Raw genomic sequence first — 15976 nt, 5'->3', positions numbered from 1 at the left:
CAAGGAAAGTCTCCCATAGGGCTCAATGGCACTCTGCAGCTTCAACCTGGTCCAAGGAAAGTCTCCCATAGGGCTCAATGGCACTCTGCAGCTCCAACCCGGCCCAAGGAAAGTCTCCCATAGGGCTCAATGGCACTCTGCAGCTCCAACCCGACCCAAGGAAAGTCTCCCGTAGGGCTCAATGGCACTCTGCAGCTCCAACCCGGCCCAAGGAAAGTCTCCCATAGGGCTCAATGGCACTCTGCAGCTCCAACCTGGCCCAAGGAAAGTCTCCCATAGGGCTCAATGGCACTCTGCAGCTCCAACCCGGCCCAAGGAAAGTCTCCCATAGGGCTCAATGGCACCCTGCAGCTCCAACCCGGCCCAAGGAAAGCCTACCATAGGGCTCAATGGCACTCTGCAGCTCCAACCTGGCCCAAGGAAAGCCTCCCATAGGGCTCAATGGCACTCTGCAGCTCCAACCCGGCCCAAGGAAAGTCTCCCATAGGGCTCAATGGCACTCTGCAGCTCCAACCCGGCCCAAGGAAAGTCTCCCGTAGGGCTCAATGGCACTCTGCAGCTCCAACCTGGCCCAAGGAAAGTCTCCCGTAGGGCTCAATGGCACTCTGCAGCTCCAACCTGGCCCAAGGAAAGTCTCCCGTAGGGCTCAATGGCACTCTGCAGCTCCAACCCGGCCCAAGGAAAGTCTCCCGTAGGGCTCAATGGCACTCTGCAGCTCCAACCCGGCCCAAGGAAAGCCTCCCATAGGGCTCAATGGCACTCTGCAGCTCCAACCCGGCCCAAGGAAAGTCTCCCATAGGGCTCAATGGCACTCTGCAGCTCCAACCCGGCCCAAGGAAAGTCTCCCGTAGGGCTCAATGGCACTCTGCAGCTCCAACCCGGCCCAAGGAAAGTCTCCCGTAGGGCTCAATGGCACTCTGCAGCTCCAACCCGACCCAAGGAAAGTCTCCCGTAGGGCTCAATGGCACTCTGCAGCTCCAACCCGGCCCAAGGAAAGTCTCCCATAGGGCTCAATGGCACTCTGCAGCTCCAACCCGGCCCAAGGAAAGTCTCCCATAGGGCTCAATGGCACTCTGCAGCTCCAACCCGGCCCAAGGAAAGTCTCCCATAGGGCTCAATGGCACTCTGCAGCTCCAACCCCGGCCCAAGGAAAGTCTCCCATAGGACTCAATGGCACTCTGCAGCTCCAACCCGGCCCAAGGAAAGTCTCCCATAGGGCTCAATGGCACTCTGCAGCTCCAACCCGGCCCAAGGAAAGTCTCCCATAGGGCTCAATGGCACTCTGCAGCTCCAACCCGGCCCAAGGAAAGTCTCCCATAGGGCTCAATGGCACTCTGCAGCTCCAACCCGGCCCAAGGAAAGTCTCCCATAGGGCTCAATGGCACTCTGCAGCTCCAACCCGGCCCAAGGAAAGCCTCCCATAGGGCTCAATGGCACTCTGCAGCTCCAACCCGGCCCAAGGAAAGTCTCCCATAGGGCTCAATGGCACTCTGCAGCTCCAACCCTGGCCCAAGGAAAGTCTCCCATAGGGCTCAATGGCACTCTGCAGCTCCAACCCGGCCCAAGGAAAGTCTCCCATAGGGCTCAATGGCACTCTGCAGCTCCAACCCGGCCCAAGGAAAGTCACGATACTGAAACTTGAATGAATCCGAAACTATCGTATTCGTTACGATAAATAAGATTTTGTCACACAAATTGTCGCAAAGTATGAAAAAGTTGCGCAAATTAACGAAAATATCGTCGAAAATACGCAAAAGTTGTAAACTTTAGAAAAAATACTATTTTTTGTAATTGTTGTACTTTAATGAATGTGTCCCCATGTGTTGCCTGTTCTCACACTCATCAGCATCAATCAAAAGGCATCCTGGAAAGTCTAATGCAACCTGTGTAGGCAGGTGAAACTTAAAGGGTTAATCTAATTATAAAAACTAGTTGAAGCATTATTCCCATTTGCAGGTTTCTCCTATACTGTTATTCTTTAAAAGGACCAAACCACCAAAGAATGAAAAAAATTCATTTTAATTAAGTACCAGTTAATTATATCACAGTCCTTTTAATGACAGAAGCAGCTTCATCTGGTCTGTGGGTTTTGCTATGACTTGGGCCAGTTGGTTTCCCTTTGTGCTGCTGAGTGATGTGGCCAAGCTGCTCATCGTTAGATTGCTTATAGTGTGACCTACACATACACAGATTTCAATTTAAGATTGCATTGCATACAGTGAATGTGGGATGCAGAGAATGAATGTTAGTGGTAGGATAATGCATATTGCTTTCACTATGAGATTTTAAAGCTTGTGGGATGCTTTTTTTTTATCTTTCTAGTTTGAGACGTTCTCTATCTTATGAGAACACATCTGCTAAGAAGCAAAAGCTCAATGGATCAGGACCAACTGATCTTCATCAAAACAGCAATGATGATGATGATGATATTATAATGGAAGATATTGGTACCAGTTCAAATAATATTGTCACTGAAAATGTGAATAAATGTGAAGGAGATGCAAGCAATGATTACAGCAGTCAGGGAAACCAACCGATGCCAGGCTCCATCCAACGTGAAATGGAAACCTCACACCAAACCCATCACCAGGAAAGTTCAAATGACACAATGGAGCAGGAAAATAAGAGGCTGTCGTTGAAGGTGCAAGAATTAGAAAAGCAGATCTCGGATCTGAGGAGCAAGTATGAAGAGAGCCTTAAAGAAATCGACAGGCTGAAAGCGCAGTGCAAAGAGCTGCAGGACCTGAAGGCCGAGTCAGGCACAGGGGGACCCAGAATCCAGCAGAGAACAGCAGCAAAGTGAATGATGTTCCACTTAAAGGGCTGAGTATACAAGTAAGGTATGCAGCCATGGGTGAGCAAAAATATGGGCATGGGGGCACTTGTCCCTCCCTGGAGTTTCTGTCAAGCCTGCTGCTTGCAGATTTTGCTTATTTGGATTTCAGAAGTGCTTGTATAGCCAAACATGTATTGAATAGGCTAAAGGGAAACACCGGCAGCCTATCCAGCCACTCTGCAGCTGTACCAGGACTTAAACTAAGGGGAAAACAAGTAGTATCTGCAGGCAGCAGGCTGGGAATAAGGCAGCAGCACTATACACAGCGCTGTACAGTCTTACTATGTACGAAAGTGCACACAGGGAGGACACATATTTTGATAAATCCAGTGAATATGTTTACATACACAGAGATTAAGTGCCATGGGGTATGAGACACAGTAGGAAGGAGGTCCCTGCCCCGTAGAGCTTACAATCTAATTGTACTTCCTCCCTCCTTACACTTGTAACACCTATTTCAGCTCAATAGCTGCTTTCCCGGACTAGTACCAGTAGAACATGGGTTACACTGTACTCTCTTACCCAGAATGGGCCTTCGCTAAGTGGAAGAGGAAGGTGAGGGTGTTGTGCAACTACACCTCTCTTGCTGCTATGCAGAAAAATGAAAACAGAGGGCGCCAGAGGTTCTTGCAATTAACAAAAGAATAAGTGTTTATTGAACATCCACAGGGTTACTCACAATACAGCTTCAGAGGCCATTGGTACATGCAACATATACCGAGTGTATATTCAGACTCACACTCTCCTGCGGGCAGACTGGCAGGAATCTTCCTTCACCTCTGCGACACACCCTGTAGTGGATCCCTCAGGGAATTCTCTATCCTGATTCCCTATTCACTTGGATCCCTACACTACAGGCAATGTGGCCTGGGAGAACTATCTCCAGAAAAACTGCAAATCCTATGCAGGAGCTCATGCTGCTCATTCTAGCTCAGCCCTAACTGCCTTACACTCCTAGAGTGTACTATAAAGGGAGCTACACCTGCCACTATCTAATGCCTCATTCACGGGGCCCTGTTCCCCGACTTCACTGGGCCTGGGCCCATGCCCTGGGCTCTCAGCACACATCCACCTTGTCCCTAAGGTGGAAGCAAACAACAGGAAGGTGCCACTCCTCTCCCAACACTATACCAAAGTCAGGCAGGATGTGGTCACTATACCTTCTAACCAATAGCACACATGTTAATGAACTCACTTAGATACATTCCCTTCTGCCCAGCAACTAAGGGAACTGAACCTGTAGGGATTTAAAGCCATAGGGACCATTTAACCCTATGGGTCCCTACACACTTCTTCATGCAGCCTTCCCTCATAACATCCTAAAATATATATTTTAACTTTTTTAATTCTCCCTCCTTCTGATATTCATTACTCCTTCCTGCTTGGTCCTGGCTTTCAGATACTGAATCCTGTCTATGCCCTGTGCTGCCTTCCCTCTCCCTTTTGTCAGGTTTACTTACTCAGTCCTATAGTTCCATCCATTTATATTCCCCCCCTCAGGAATACGATTTTTTTTTCTTTTTTCTTCAATCATTTGGCGTTCCCTTCTACTTACATCCCTATCCGATATCATCCCTGGCATTAGGTCTCCCCATTGCCTGTCAGTTTTCTTAATTTAGAAGTATTCACACTCCAAGTAGCGCACTGACACGCCACAGGGCCCCCCTGCAAAAAGGCTTTTACCAAAAGCATGCCAAAGCCTATCCTGCCTCCCACCCTGTGTGTGCATGCTAATGTGTGCACGGGTGTCTGCTCGCTGTGCAACTGCAGCAGTGTCTTCTCCCTCATTGAATCTTATCAGGCATTTTACACAGGCACACACAGGGACTTGTAGAGAAAGCACTTTTACTAAGGCATAACACAGTTACATGGCTCACTTCAATTTTTGCAGATACTCTGTACAGGAACAGAAAGTAAGGAACTTGTGACTAGCTGCTGTCCCAAACTTAAAGGGATACTGTCATGATTATGTATGGCACACACAGGCAGCATAGGGCAGGCAGAGTATGGCACACACAGGCAGCATAGGGCAGGCAGAGTATGGCACACACAGGCAGCATAGGGCAGCCAGAGTATGGCACACACAGGCAGCATAGGGCAGGCAGATTATGGCACACACAGGCAGCATAGGGCAGGCAGAGTATGGCACACACAGGCAGCATAGGGCAGGCAGAGTATGGCACACACAGGCAGCATAGGGCAGGCAGAGTATGGCACACACAGGCAGCATAGGGCAGCCAGAGTATGGCACACACAGGCAGCATAGGGCAGGCAGATTATGGCACACACAGGCAGCATAGGGCAGGCAGAGTATGGCACACACAGGCAGCATAGGGCAGGCAGAGTATGGCACACACAGGCAGCATAGGGCAGGCAGAGTATGGCACACACAGGCAACATAGGGCAGGCAGAGTATGGCACACACATGCAGCATAGGGCAGGCACAGGAGTAGAGCAGGAGACCTATCAGGATCATGCAATTAACTGATCATGACCACTGTAAAATGTACTGTCTAAGAGGTGAACAATTCAGGGCCAGTAAATCTCAGTACTGATACACTTTAAAGGGGCCACACAAGGTAGACCCTAGGGTCGAATGCACCAGCTGGACAGCACTGAGCCCGACATCATTACTATCAACACCACTGTGCATCTTTGCAATAAATATTGCATTATAGTCATCCTCTGATGACCTTATAGGGGTTTTGAAGGTTACTGTGAACTAAACCAGGGTCATCCACCTCAGCCTGCAGGCTAGTTATGTCCTCACCCAGCCAATGTGGGGTTCTGGCCAGCCTGTGGCATCTATAGAATCGTTAAGTATGACATCACCATATTCATTATTAATTTCAGATTTAATTATAGACGTTTTTCCTTTGCAGCCTCAAGTTACGATCTCTGCAGAAAATCGTGATGTATTTGCTGACCACATTGATGCCCGACCTGCAACTGTCTACATGATTGAGAAAATGTTAATATTACAAAATTGCAATTTGTGTATTTTACCTCAATGTCTGTATCATGTTATTAGTTTGCTTTATTTCTTCGTTAAAATAACGTAACATGCCAAAAAAGAAAAGAAAATGATTAGGAGAAAGTTTATGTTTTTGTAAAGATCTAGAAGTAGTAGTTTATGGGAGAGATGCTTTAACAGAACTAACATGAAAGTTGGAAATACTATATGGCCAATGCAGTGATAAATGTGCTGTGGCACGTACCTTTTCTACTGGATGTGGCTGAAAAGCCCATCAGAACATATGCTTTAGAGTACTGTGATGTGTTAGTTGACTAGATTTTTGTCAGACACATGAATGTTGATAACTTTACAAGTACTGAAGCAACACAGTTTGCTATGTATAACCTTGCAGAGCAAACACTTCCCTCAGCTCCCATATACAACAAATATCCTATCCACAGTAATGCAGCTATGTTGAGTAGCAGGGTGATTATTATTAATTAAATTACTTTCCATTCTTTACTTCTTGCTTCCATTTCCCAGCACAGAGATTCTAGATCTGTGTGGCCCCACCCCCTGCTGGGCGGGCACTAACACTTGGGAGTAGGGCAGGTAAGAGCAGTAGGGCCGAAGCCTAGGAGCCAAAGAAGACTGAACTCTTGAGACAGCAACACTTGATTATTACGGTCTTACACTTACATATTTTCACTTCTCCATCACACCCTTTCCTTGGAAGACTATCAGTGACCTTGCTGCCTCCCTCACGTTTGATCACTAGAATGTTGTACAGCACAGTACTGCAGGCAAGTTAGGGTACATTTACTAAGGATTGGGTTTAGGGAGACCTCCCCAAGCCTTCATTAAAATCCACCTATGTACATGGACTCTTTCCAGGTATCTCAGATCCCTGAGCCTTACCACTTGAGTCCCTACACTATAGGATACTATCACTTGCTGTCCTTGCTGTTGAAGCCTTTGGCTGCCCTACTAACTACCCTGATCCTGCCTCTCACTCCTAGAGGGATCTGTTACAAATCTTCTAACACTTACTCCTCTTGCTGGGGCCGGTCATCCTGGCTCTCTACCACACCACCTCTTCCAGCTAGTGGGGAACCAAAACAGGACTTAATGGTTTCCTCTTTTATCACTAGAGAACCATGATACCCAATGGCCAGATACTGGACTCCCAGGCAATCACTTTTTACCCATAATTAAAAAACAACTCCCCCTCTCAACTATAAATCAGAAACATTTCTTAGCTGCCCACAATCCTCCTGGATACTGTACATGAAATAAAAGTTGACAAAACCTTTATGCCCGCCCTACAGGATATGTACAATGCAGCCAGGCTTTTCTGCTCACTCCTATACAGACACTGGTTCTATTTTCAGTTGTAACTGAGACCCTATCATTTGCTTGTTCTCAATTCACCCTGTTGGCTTGGCTCGGGCACAAGGATCATTTGTATCCAAAATCTAAAATGTAACAATGTTATTCTTGTAATGATACTACATGTGAGTGGGGTATTTTAGAATACATACATACACACACACATATGTATATATATATATATACACCGTATACATACATATATTTACAGCTTTCTTTTGGGAATCACATTTGCTTGTTAGATAAATCAACATTAATAATTGCTATAATGTAACTGGGGAAATGATCATGGGTAGAACATGTACCTGTAACATCCTGCCTGGATTTGAACCAGGAACCCACTGCTTGTTGTGCAGTTTCCTTGCCTCACACCTATATGAGCAGGATTACTGGGTTCCTGGTTCACTTCAATGATATCCTTAGTTATCCAGGCAGGAATGATGGCTACAGGTGCTCTCTATTTACACACAGCTGTTTTGAATCTTTAATTATCTAGCCTTAAAAATCTACCATAGTTCCTGGGTGTGCGTTTTGTCCTGTCTGTCTGGTTTTGACCCCTGCCTGTATCCTGACTTTGAGCAAATTCTGCATGGATTGACCCGTTTGCCTGCTTCTGGATCCTGATTGTGTACTGCACTACGGTTCTGGTTTTGACCCAGCCTGTCTGACTCTGATTCTTGTAAGCTCCCTCAGTCCTACTGTAATGATCTGGTTCCCTTGCTCACTCAGAACATTTGCCTTGGTTCTCTCACTTTAAGACCTGGGGCACCCAAGTAGCGGAGGGCTCCACCCAAAGCCAAAGGTCTCTGTTATGGGCAGAAGTGTGAGCTGTGACCGGGACCTTGGCAATTGTTCTGGGTTTTGGGTTACCGATCGTGACAGTACCCAGAGTTTGACTGGGATGCCAGGGGCCCACCAGAAAACCTTACACCATGGGGCCACTCGCCAAACTATTTTCATCCACTTATTACTCAGTCTCTATATTTTCCTGTTTTTTTATCTTTGCATACTATAATCTATTCTTCTATATATTTAGTTGCTTTGTTCCCATAGAAAAACAAGTAATGACCATGAATTAGGCCAAATGGCTAGAAGCAGGAGGGCCCACTGACACCTGGGCCCACCAGGAATTTTTCTGGTATCCCTGTGGGCCAGTCCGACACTGACAATACCTCTGTTGCCTCCAACTCTGGCCCTGTGCCCAGTTTAACAAGAGAGAGCAGTGGGAATGTGGGGGGGGGGGGGGGTTGAAGACCACTGCCAGAAATCTTGTGAGAAGAGAAGAGTTTCCAAGTGAGGAGAGGTGAGAGAGATGCTGAGCAGTGTGGGGAGGTGGGCTGGCCATACCAGGGAGGGGAATAAGCAGAAACAATAATCAATAACCTAATAATAATCAGTTAATAGTTATAGTGGACAATGGGTGCCCTGTTCTTAAATGTATATCATATTTTCTTGCAAATAAAATGAATTTCCAAATTAATTCACGTGTGATGTGTATTTATTTTGACTCATAGGTTGGGTTCAAATGGACAGTTCTCACTCTCTGCCCATCGTGGGACATCAATGTGCAAACACATACCAGGGCTCCCTTACAATGCACCATGCAGTGCGCAATACCTTATCCATGAACCTCGCGGGGGCTACTCTTCAAAGGTTATGAGAAATGTCTCTGGATCATCAGACAGTTTCATTTTTAACAGGAGAGGTTTGGGCATGGTTGCTGTTTCCAGACTGGAAAGACTGGTTTCCTAGCAATCTGCATATATACAGCTTACTTTCTGATAGGGATTCAGTTACTATAGGGGTTATTAATCAGATTCATATGGACATTTCTGCAGATGTTGATTCTTGGACTAAAAATCATTTGTTTTGTATGTGTGTGTATATATATATTTATATATGTGTGTGCTCGAGAGAGAGAGAGGGGGTCAGCACTCACAGGACTTATATAAAGAACAAACTTCATGTTGGGTTGAAAACCGTGAAGTCACTGAATGAAATCTGATCTGTTGTTGGCTCCGCCCACTTTTTCTAACCTTGGACCCACAGTTATATAGTAAAAACCCCTGTGCAAAGTTTGGGGACCCTGGTTTTAATAGTGTCTGAATGGCAGCAATTTATATTTCCCCACTGAAAGTCAGAGTCTGATTGGCGGTTGGTGGTTCCGCCCCCTTTTTCTAACCTGAAACTGGAGCTACCTAGTGACTAAATCTGCAAAGTTTAGGGGCCCTGGGATTAATAGTTAAAGAACGGTAGCATTTTTAAATTTAAACCAATAAAAGTCAAGTGAATTGTGATTGGTGGTTGGTGGGTGTGCCCCCCTTTTCTAACGTTGAGTCAAAGTCACCCAGTGACAAACAGTGGGCACCCTTGCGTAAATAGTGTGAGAATGGCAGCATTTTAAATTTAAACCAATAAAATTCAATGGATGAAATCTGATTGGCTGTTAGCGGCCCAACCCACTTTTCCTATTTTTGATCTGCAGTCCCACGGTGACCAACTCAGCAAAGTTTGGGGACTGAGGCGTAAAAACTGTGGAACTGACAGCATTTTACATTTCACCATTTAAAGTAAATAGTTAAAATCTGATTGGCTGCTGGTGGCTCCACCCACTTTTTCTAACTCTGAACCGCAGTTACCTAGTGACTGCAAAGTTTGGCGACCTTAGTATTAATATTTAAAGAATGGCAGCAATTTAAACAAATGAAGTCTATAGGTGAAATCTGATTGGCTGTTGTTGGCCCCGCCCACTTTTCTAAACTTGGAATGTAGTCACCCAGTGACAAACTGTGCAAAGTTTGGGGACCCTGACATTAAACATGTGAGAATGGCAGCAGTTAAAATTTCCCCACTGAAAACAATTAAAGATATATGATTGGTTTTTGGTGGCCCCGCCCACTTTTTCTAACCTTGAGTATGAAGTCACCCAGTGACTGGCTGTGGGAACCCTGGCATCAAACCAATAAAATTCATTAGGCGAAATCTGATTGGCTGTTGGGGGCTCCACCCACTTTCCCAAAACTAAACCTGCAGTCCCCTAGTGACCAACTGTGAAATGTTTGGGGACCCTGGTGTTAATTCTGTGAGAATGGCAGCAGGTTGGATTTCCAATTGAAAGTCAATAGGTAAAACCTGATTGGCTATTTGTGGCTTCGCCCATTTAAAAAAAACAAAAAAAACTACTTGAATACGTAATCACCCAGTGACTGACTGTGCATAGTTTGGCATCAAATAAAAGTCAATAAGTAAAATCTGATTGGCTGTTGGTGGCTCCGCCCACTTTCTCTAACCTTGAACCGCAGTTACCTGGTGCCCAACCCTGCAAAGTTTGGGGCCCCGGCGTTATTACTGTGAGACTGGCAGCAGGTTGGATTAACACCAAGTCAATAGGTTAAATCTGATTGGCTGTTCACAGCTCCGCCCACTTTTGGGCATCCAGCAACCATCATATTTTCATTCAGGCTGAGCCCATGACTGTGTGATTCAAGTTTGGGGAGTGTAGCCTCAAAGCTGTAAGTTTGGCAGCAGTTTCAATTTCCCCATTAAAGTTAATGATTAAAATTTGATTGGCTGTTGTTGGCCCCTCCCACTTTGGGGTCATCCAACAAATGTTGCTGCTTCATTCGGGGTGACCCCATGATTATGTTATTCAAGTTTGGGGGCTGTAGCTTCAAAGCTGTAAGTGTGGCAGCAGTTTGAAAATCTTCCCTGTCAAAGTCAATGGGAAAATTGGGGGGTTCAGAGCGGCGCCACAAAAAGACGGGGGGAGCAATCGCTTAGAAAAGCACAAGCAACCTGCTTGGGCGAAGAAGTGTGGGGAGTTTGGGTGTTGTACCCCTAAAACTGTAGGAGGAGTAGCGTTTAGAAAATGGGGGGCGCTAAGAATAAGAAGAAGAAGCGGAAGAATCAGCTGACGTCGAAGAACAGTCTGTGGGGGATTCAACCCAACACAATAATAGAAAGTACAAGCGAGTAATGGAAAGGTCTGAGCAGCACCGCGTTCTTCAACAGAAACAAAAGTCTGAAAATGAAGGCGCTACTGTAGCTGTCAGGGCGGAGCCGAGAAAGCAACGAGTTTGTACCAACACAGCTCCGCCTCCCCCCGAGCCCCGTGAGTTGGAATAGACTCATAATCACGTCAAATAAAGTTGAATGTTGGTCGGTAAATGGAGAAATAATATGTAATCGCCCTGTAGGAAGGTATGGCCTGTGCCAACTGTTTATGGGACAACTCTACCCATAATATACACTAAATACTCACTGGCAGGAAATCATGGCCACAGAGGAGCTCATACAGTAACAATCCAGTAGTAGGGTCACACAGGGTAATACCATCTGTAGATTCCACAGGGGTAGTCTGTCTGCATTGAAGGAAAAGGAGCGTGTTGCCATGGTAACACTGCTCCTATATACTAACATGAGACAGTGGGGAACTAATGGTTACGGGTTGCCATGGTTACAGGTTGCCATGGTAACAAATGTTACAACAGTGGCACTTAGTGGGTGGTCCATTGATGATGTCACAATGCTCTTATCAGGTTGCCATGGTAACAAATGTTACAACAGTGGCACTCAGTGGGTGGTCCATTGATGATGTCACAATGCTCTTATCAGGTTGCCATGGTAATGGGTTGCCATGGTAACAGGTTAGGGGAATTCCGTAAGAGTTCTCTTAAGGCCACAAAGCAAGCACCAAGCTCATTTGCTCGAGGTGATTCGTTGGAGACAGACGTGCCTGGAGCTTGCTCCTGATGCACTGTAGGATCCAACATTTCAACTGCTACTGTGTTACACTGCACATTTCATTCCTTTCCATCTGACACTACTAAACAGAATTCTTTATAAAGATGGACCCAATAATAATGCAATTTCTAAAGTTTGCTTTTGCACTAATTATTGGATATTTCCTGAAATGGATCAATATTCGCCCAGGTTACATGTTAATGGGGCTCGTTCCTATCTGCTTGTGGTGCCTTAGAAAGGCAAATAAAGCTAAAAAACAAAGATTAAAAGATGAAAAGCCAGAATCAGTTGCCCCCCCAAAGGTCTCATTTGCAAACATTGAGAGACTTGTTGCCTCTAACACAGAGGAGGGTCGGCAGGAGACATTAAACAAGGTTATGGCAGAGTTATGGCCGCACATTTCCATCTATCTCAAAAATCTCCTTAAAGATCGCATTGAGCCCCTTGTACAAGGAAGCCATTCTGCGCTTTCATCCTTTCACTTTACCCTCATTAATTTTGGGAAGAGTGCCCCCCGGGTAACGTCGGTCATAACCGGACATAAGAAGTCTGACAGAAAACAGATTATCCTGGACATTGGGCTCAATTACCACGGAGATGCCAAGGTGGAAATGACACTCCGAAAAGATATGATTAAGGTTGGAATCAATGGTGCAAAGCTGGAGGGAACGCTCCGGGTAATACTGGAACCATTATTGGACAGTGTACCTTTTGTCGGAGCTGTAACTTTCTATTTCCCCCAGCGACCAAAGTTGCACGTGAATTGGACTGGACTTGCAGAAATGCTTAAGCTTCCAGGCCTGAATTCTTTATCTGACACAAAGGTCATAGACCAAATAGCAAAGTTTATTGTTCTACCCAACCACATGACTATCCCTCTTAATGCGGGTATTAAAGTGGACGACCTGTACTACAAAGTCCACAGAAATGTGATTCGGGTCATCGTATTAGAAGCCAATGGATTAATGGCCAAGGACTTTATAACAAGGAAGTCAGACCCCTATGTTATTGTGCACTGTGGGGGTCAGACAAACAAGACAAAGGTGGTCTATAGAAACCTTAATCCTTGCTGGAACCAGGTTTTTGACATGTCCTTTTCAGATTTGCCGGGTCAGAAAATTGACTTTGAGGTTTATGATTTTGATTTGGAAAAAGATGACTTCTTGGGCAGCTGCCAAATAAGTGTGGAAGAAGTCATGAAACAGAAAAGCATCGATACGTGGATCCCACTGAACAACGTGGTATCCGGAAAACTTCATGTCAAGCTGGAGAGCCTCAGTCTGTTGTCACAAGCAGCCCAGCTCCGACCGGTTCTGATGGCGAACCAAAGGTACTGCCTTCCCAAAAGTGAGGTGTTTTCCTCTGCTCTTTTATTTGTCTTTATTGATAGAGCCAGAGGCCTTCAGCTGAAGGAAGGAGACAAAGATCCTTCATCCAAGGCAGAGATCAAGGTCCATAAGAGCGTGCAAAAGACCAAAATCTGCCCAAATACCAAAGAACCTGTGTGGGGGGAAACATTCACCTTCCTGATCAGGAACCCTCATAATGAGATGCTGGAGTTACAGGTACGAGACACTCACGATGGGCTCTTGGGCTCTATATCTGTGCCGCTCTCTACCCTACTATGTGCGGGAAATCTCACAACGGAAGATTGGTATCAACTGTCTTCCAGCGGAACTGGTAGTGGAGCCGTTCGAATGAGACTGCAGTTGAGGATTTTAGCCTCTCCAAGTGCAATTCCTCATCTGGAGCCTTCCAGCTCTTCCAGCTCTTCCAGCTCTTCCAGCTCTACTATAACAAAAACAATTCCTAAATCACAACAGGGAAAGAGGAAAGCCCAGCAGCAGCCTTCTGCAACTAGATTATCTGGAGAAAGCCAGAGAGCCAGTATCCCAAGAGACAGTAAGGCATCAGTGACAGCCAGGCAGGCAGCGAGCACAGCAAGGCAGGCAGCGAGCACAGCAAGGCAGGCAGCGAGCACAGCAAGGCAGGCAGCGAGCACAGCAAGGGGCATTATCAGAAGGGGAATCAGAAGTCTCCGGTGTAACGGTTCCTGTATTACTTCATGAACAAGAAACCCCGCAACTAAACCCTGCAGACCAGAAAAAATATAAGTACGCACATAGGCATATATTTTTTTAATAGGGGTCTGCTTGAAACCCTAGCCCTGGGATATGTCTTTGTATGGGGGGCTGCGTGAAACCCCCGGGATTTTTCCTTACACCTATGCCTATATACACAGACTTAATATTTAACTTGTGTAGCACTTTCTAAACTATTCAGCTGTCCCCCCCAAGGGTTCCTTTTAACAGTGGTGGGTGGAGGGGGGGCAGTTTGAAGTGCAGTTAGGATAAGATTTGGTAGACTCAGAAGTCTTCTACAAAGAGATTATCTGGAGAAACCTAAAGATCCAGCATCCAAAGAGACAGTGAGACATATTTTTATATTCCTGCTCTGAGGAAGTGACATATTATTTTTATATTCCTGCTCTGAGGAAGTGACATATTATTTTTATATTCCTGCTCTGAGGAAGTGACATATTATTTTTATATTCCTGCTCTGAGGAAGTGACATATTATTTTTATATTCCTGCACTGAGGAAGTGACATATTATTTTTATATTCCTCCTCTGAGGAAGTGACATATTATTTTTGTACTCCTGCACTGAGGAAGTGACATATTATTTTTATATTCCTGCTCTGAGGAAGTGACATATTATTTTTATATTCCTGCACTGAGGAAGTGACATATTATTTTTGTACTCCTGCACTGAGGAAGTGACATATTATTTTTGTACTCCTGCACTGAGGAAGTGACATATTATTTTTATATTCCTGCTCTGAGGAAGTGACATATTATTTTTATATTCCTGCACTGAGGAAGTGACATATTATTTTTATATTCCTGCTCTGAGGAAGTGACATATTATTTTTATATTCCTGGTCTGAGGAAGTGACATATTATTTTTGTACTCCTGGCACTGAGGAAGTGACATATTATTTTTATATTCCTCCTCTGAGGAAGTGACATATTATTTTTATATTCCTGCTCTGAGGAAGTGACATATTATTTTTATATTCCTGCTCTGAGGAAGTGACATATTATTTTTATATTCCTGCACTGAGGAAGTGACAAATTATTTTTATATTCCTGCACTGAGGAAGTGACATATTATTTTTATATTCCTGCTCTGAGGAAGTGACATATTATTTTTATATTCCTGCACTGAGGAAGTGACATATTATTTTTATACTCCTGCACTGAGGAAGTGACATATTATTTTTATATTCCTGCACTAAGGAAGTGACATATTATTTGTATATTCCTGCATTGAGGAAGTGACATATTATTTTTATATTCCTGCACTTAGTAAGTGACATATTATTTTTATATTCCTGCTCTGAGGAAGTGACATATTATTTTTATATTCCTGCTCTGAGGAAGTGACATATTATTTTTGTATTCCTGCTCTGAGGAAGTGACATATTATTTTTATATTCCTGCACTGAGGAAGTGACATATTATTTTTATATTCCTGCACTTAGTAAGTGACATATTATTTTTATATTCCTGCTCTGAGGAAGTGACATATTATTTTTATATTCCTGCACTGAGGAAGTGACATATTATTTTTGTATTCCTGCTCTGAGGAAGTGACATATTATTTTTATATTCCTACACTGAGGAAGTGACATATTATTTTTATATTCCTGCTCTGAGGAAGTGACATATTATTTTTGTATTCCTGCTCTGAGGAAGTGACATATTATTTTTATATTCCTGCACTGAGGAAGTGACATATTATTTTTGTATTCCTGCTCTGAGGAAGTGACATATTATTTTTATATTCCTGCTCTGAGGAAGTGACATATTATTTTTATATTCCTGCTCTGAGGAAGTGACATATTATTTTTATATTCCTGCTCTGAGGAAGTGACATATTATTTTTATATTCCTGCACTGAGGAAGTGACATATTATTTTTGTACTCCTGCACTGAGGAAGTGACATATTATTTTTGTACTCCTGCACTGAGGAAGTGACATATTATTT

General features: G+C 44.6%; 1 protein-coding gene across 4 annotated transcripts in view; it reads left to right on the top strand.

Annotated features, from left to right (window-relative positions):
- LOC100490513 (MORC family CW-type zinc finger protein 3) overlaps positions 1-6314 on the top strand; it is a 57479-nt gene extending 51165 nt beyond the window's left edge. The window contains exons 24-26 of one of the 4 annotated variants that reach the window (XM_031896560.1): positions 2323-2402; positions 2439-2840; positions 5719-6314. In XM_031896560.1, the coding sequence (XP_031752420.1) occupies positions 2323-2402; positions 2439-2803 (445 nt within the window). In that variant the 3' untranslated portion in view covers positions 2804-2840; positions 5719-6314. Of the gene's footprint in view, positions 1-2322; positions 2841-5718 lie in introns of all 4 variants that reach the window. The other 3 variants (XM_031896559.1, XM_031896558.1, XM_031896561.1) reach the window with 3 other exon arrangements.
- Positions 6315-15976: the final 9662 nt, after the last annotated feature.

Source organism: Xenopus tropicalis, chromosome 2, assembly GCF_000004195.4.
Source record: "Xenopus tropicalis strain Nigerian chromosome 2, UCB_Xtro_10.0, whole genome shotgun sequence".
Classification (NCBI taxonomy): Eukaryota; Metazoa; Chordata; class Amphibia; order Anura; family Pipidae; genus Xenopus; species Xenopus tropicalis.
This window is presented reverse-complemented; position numbering and strand designations above follow the sequence as displayed.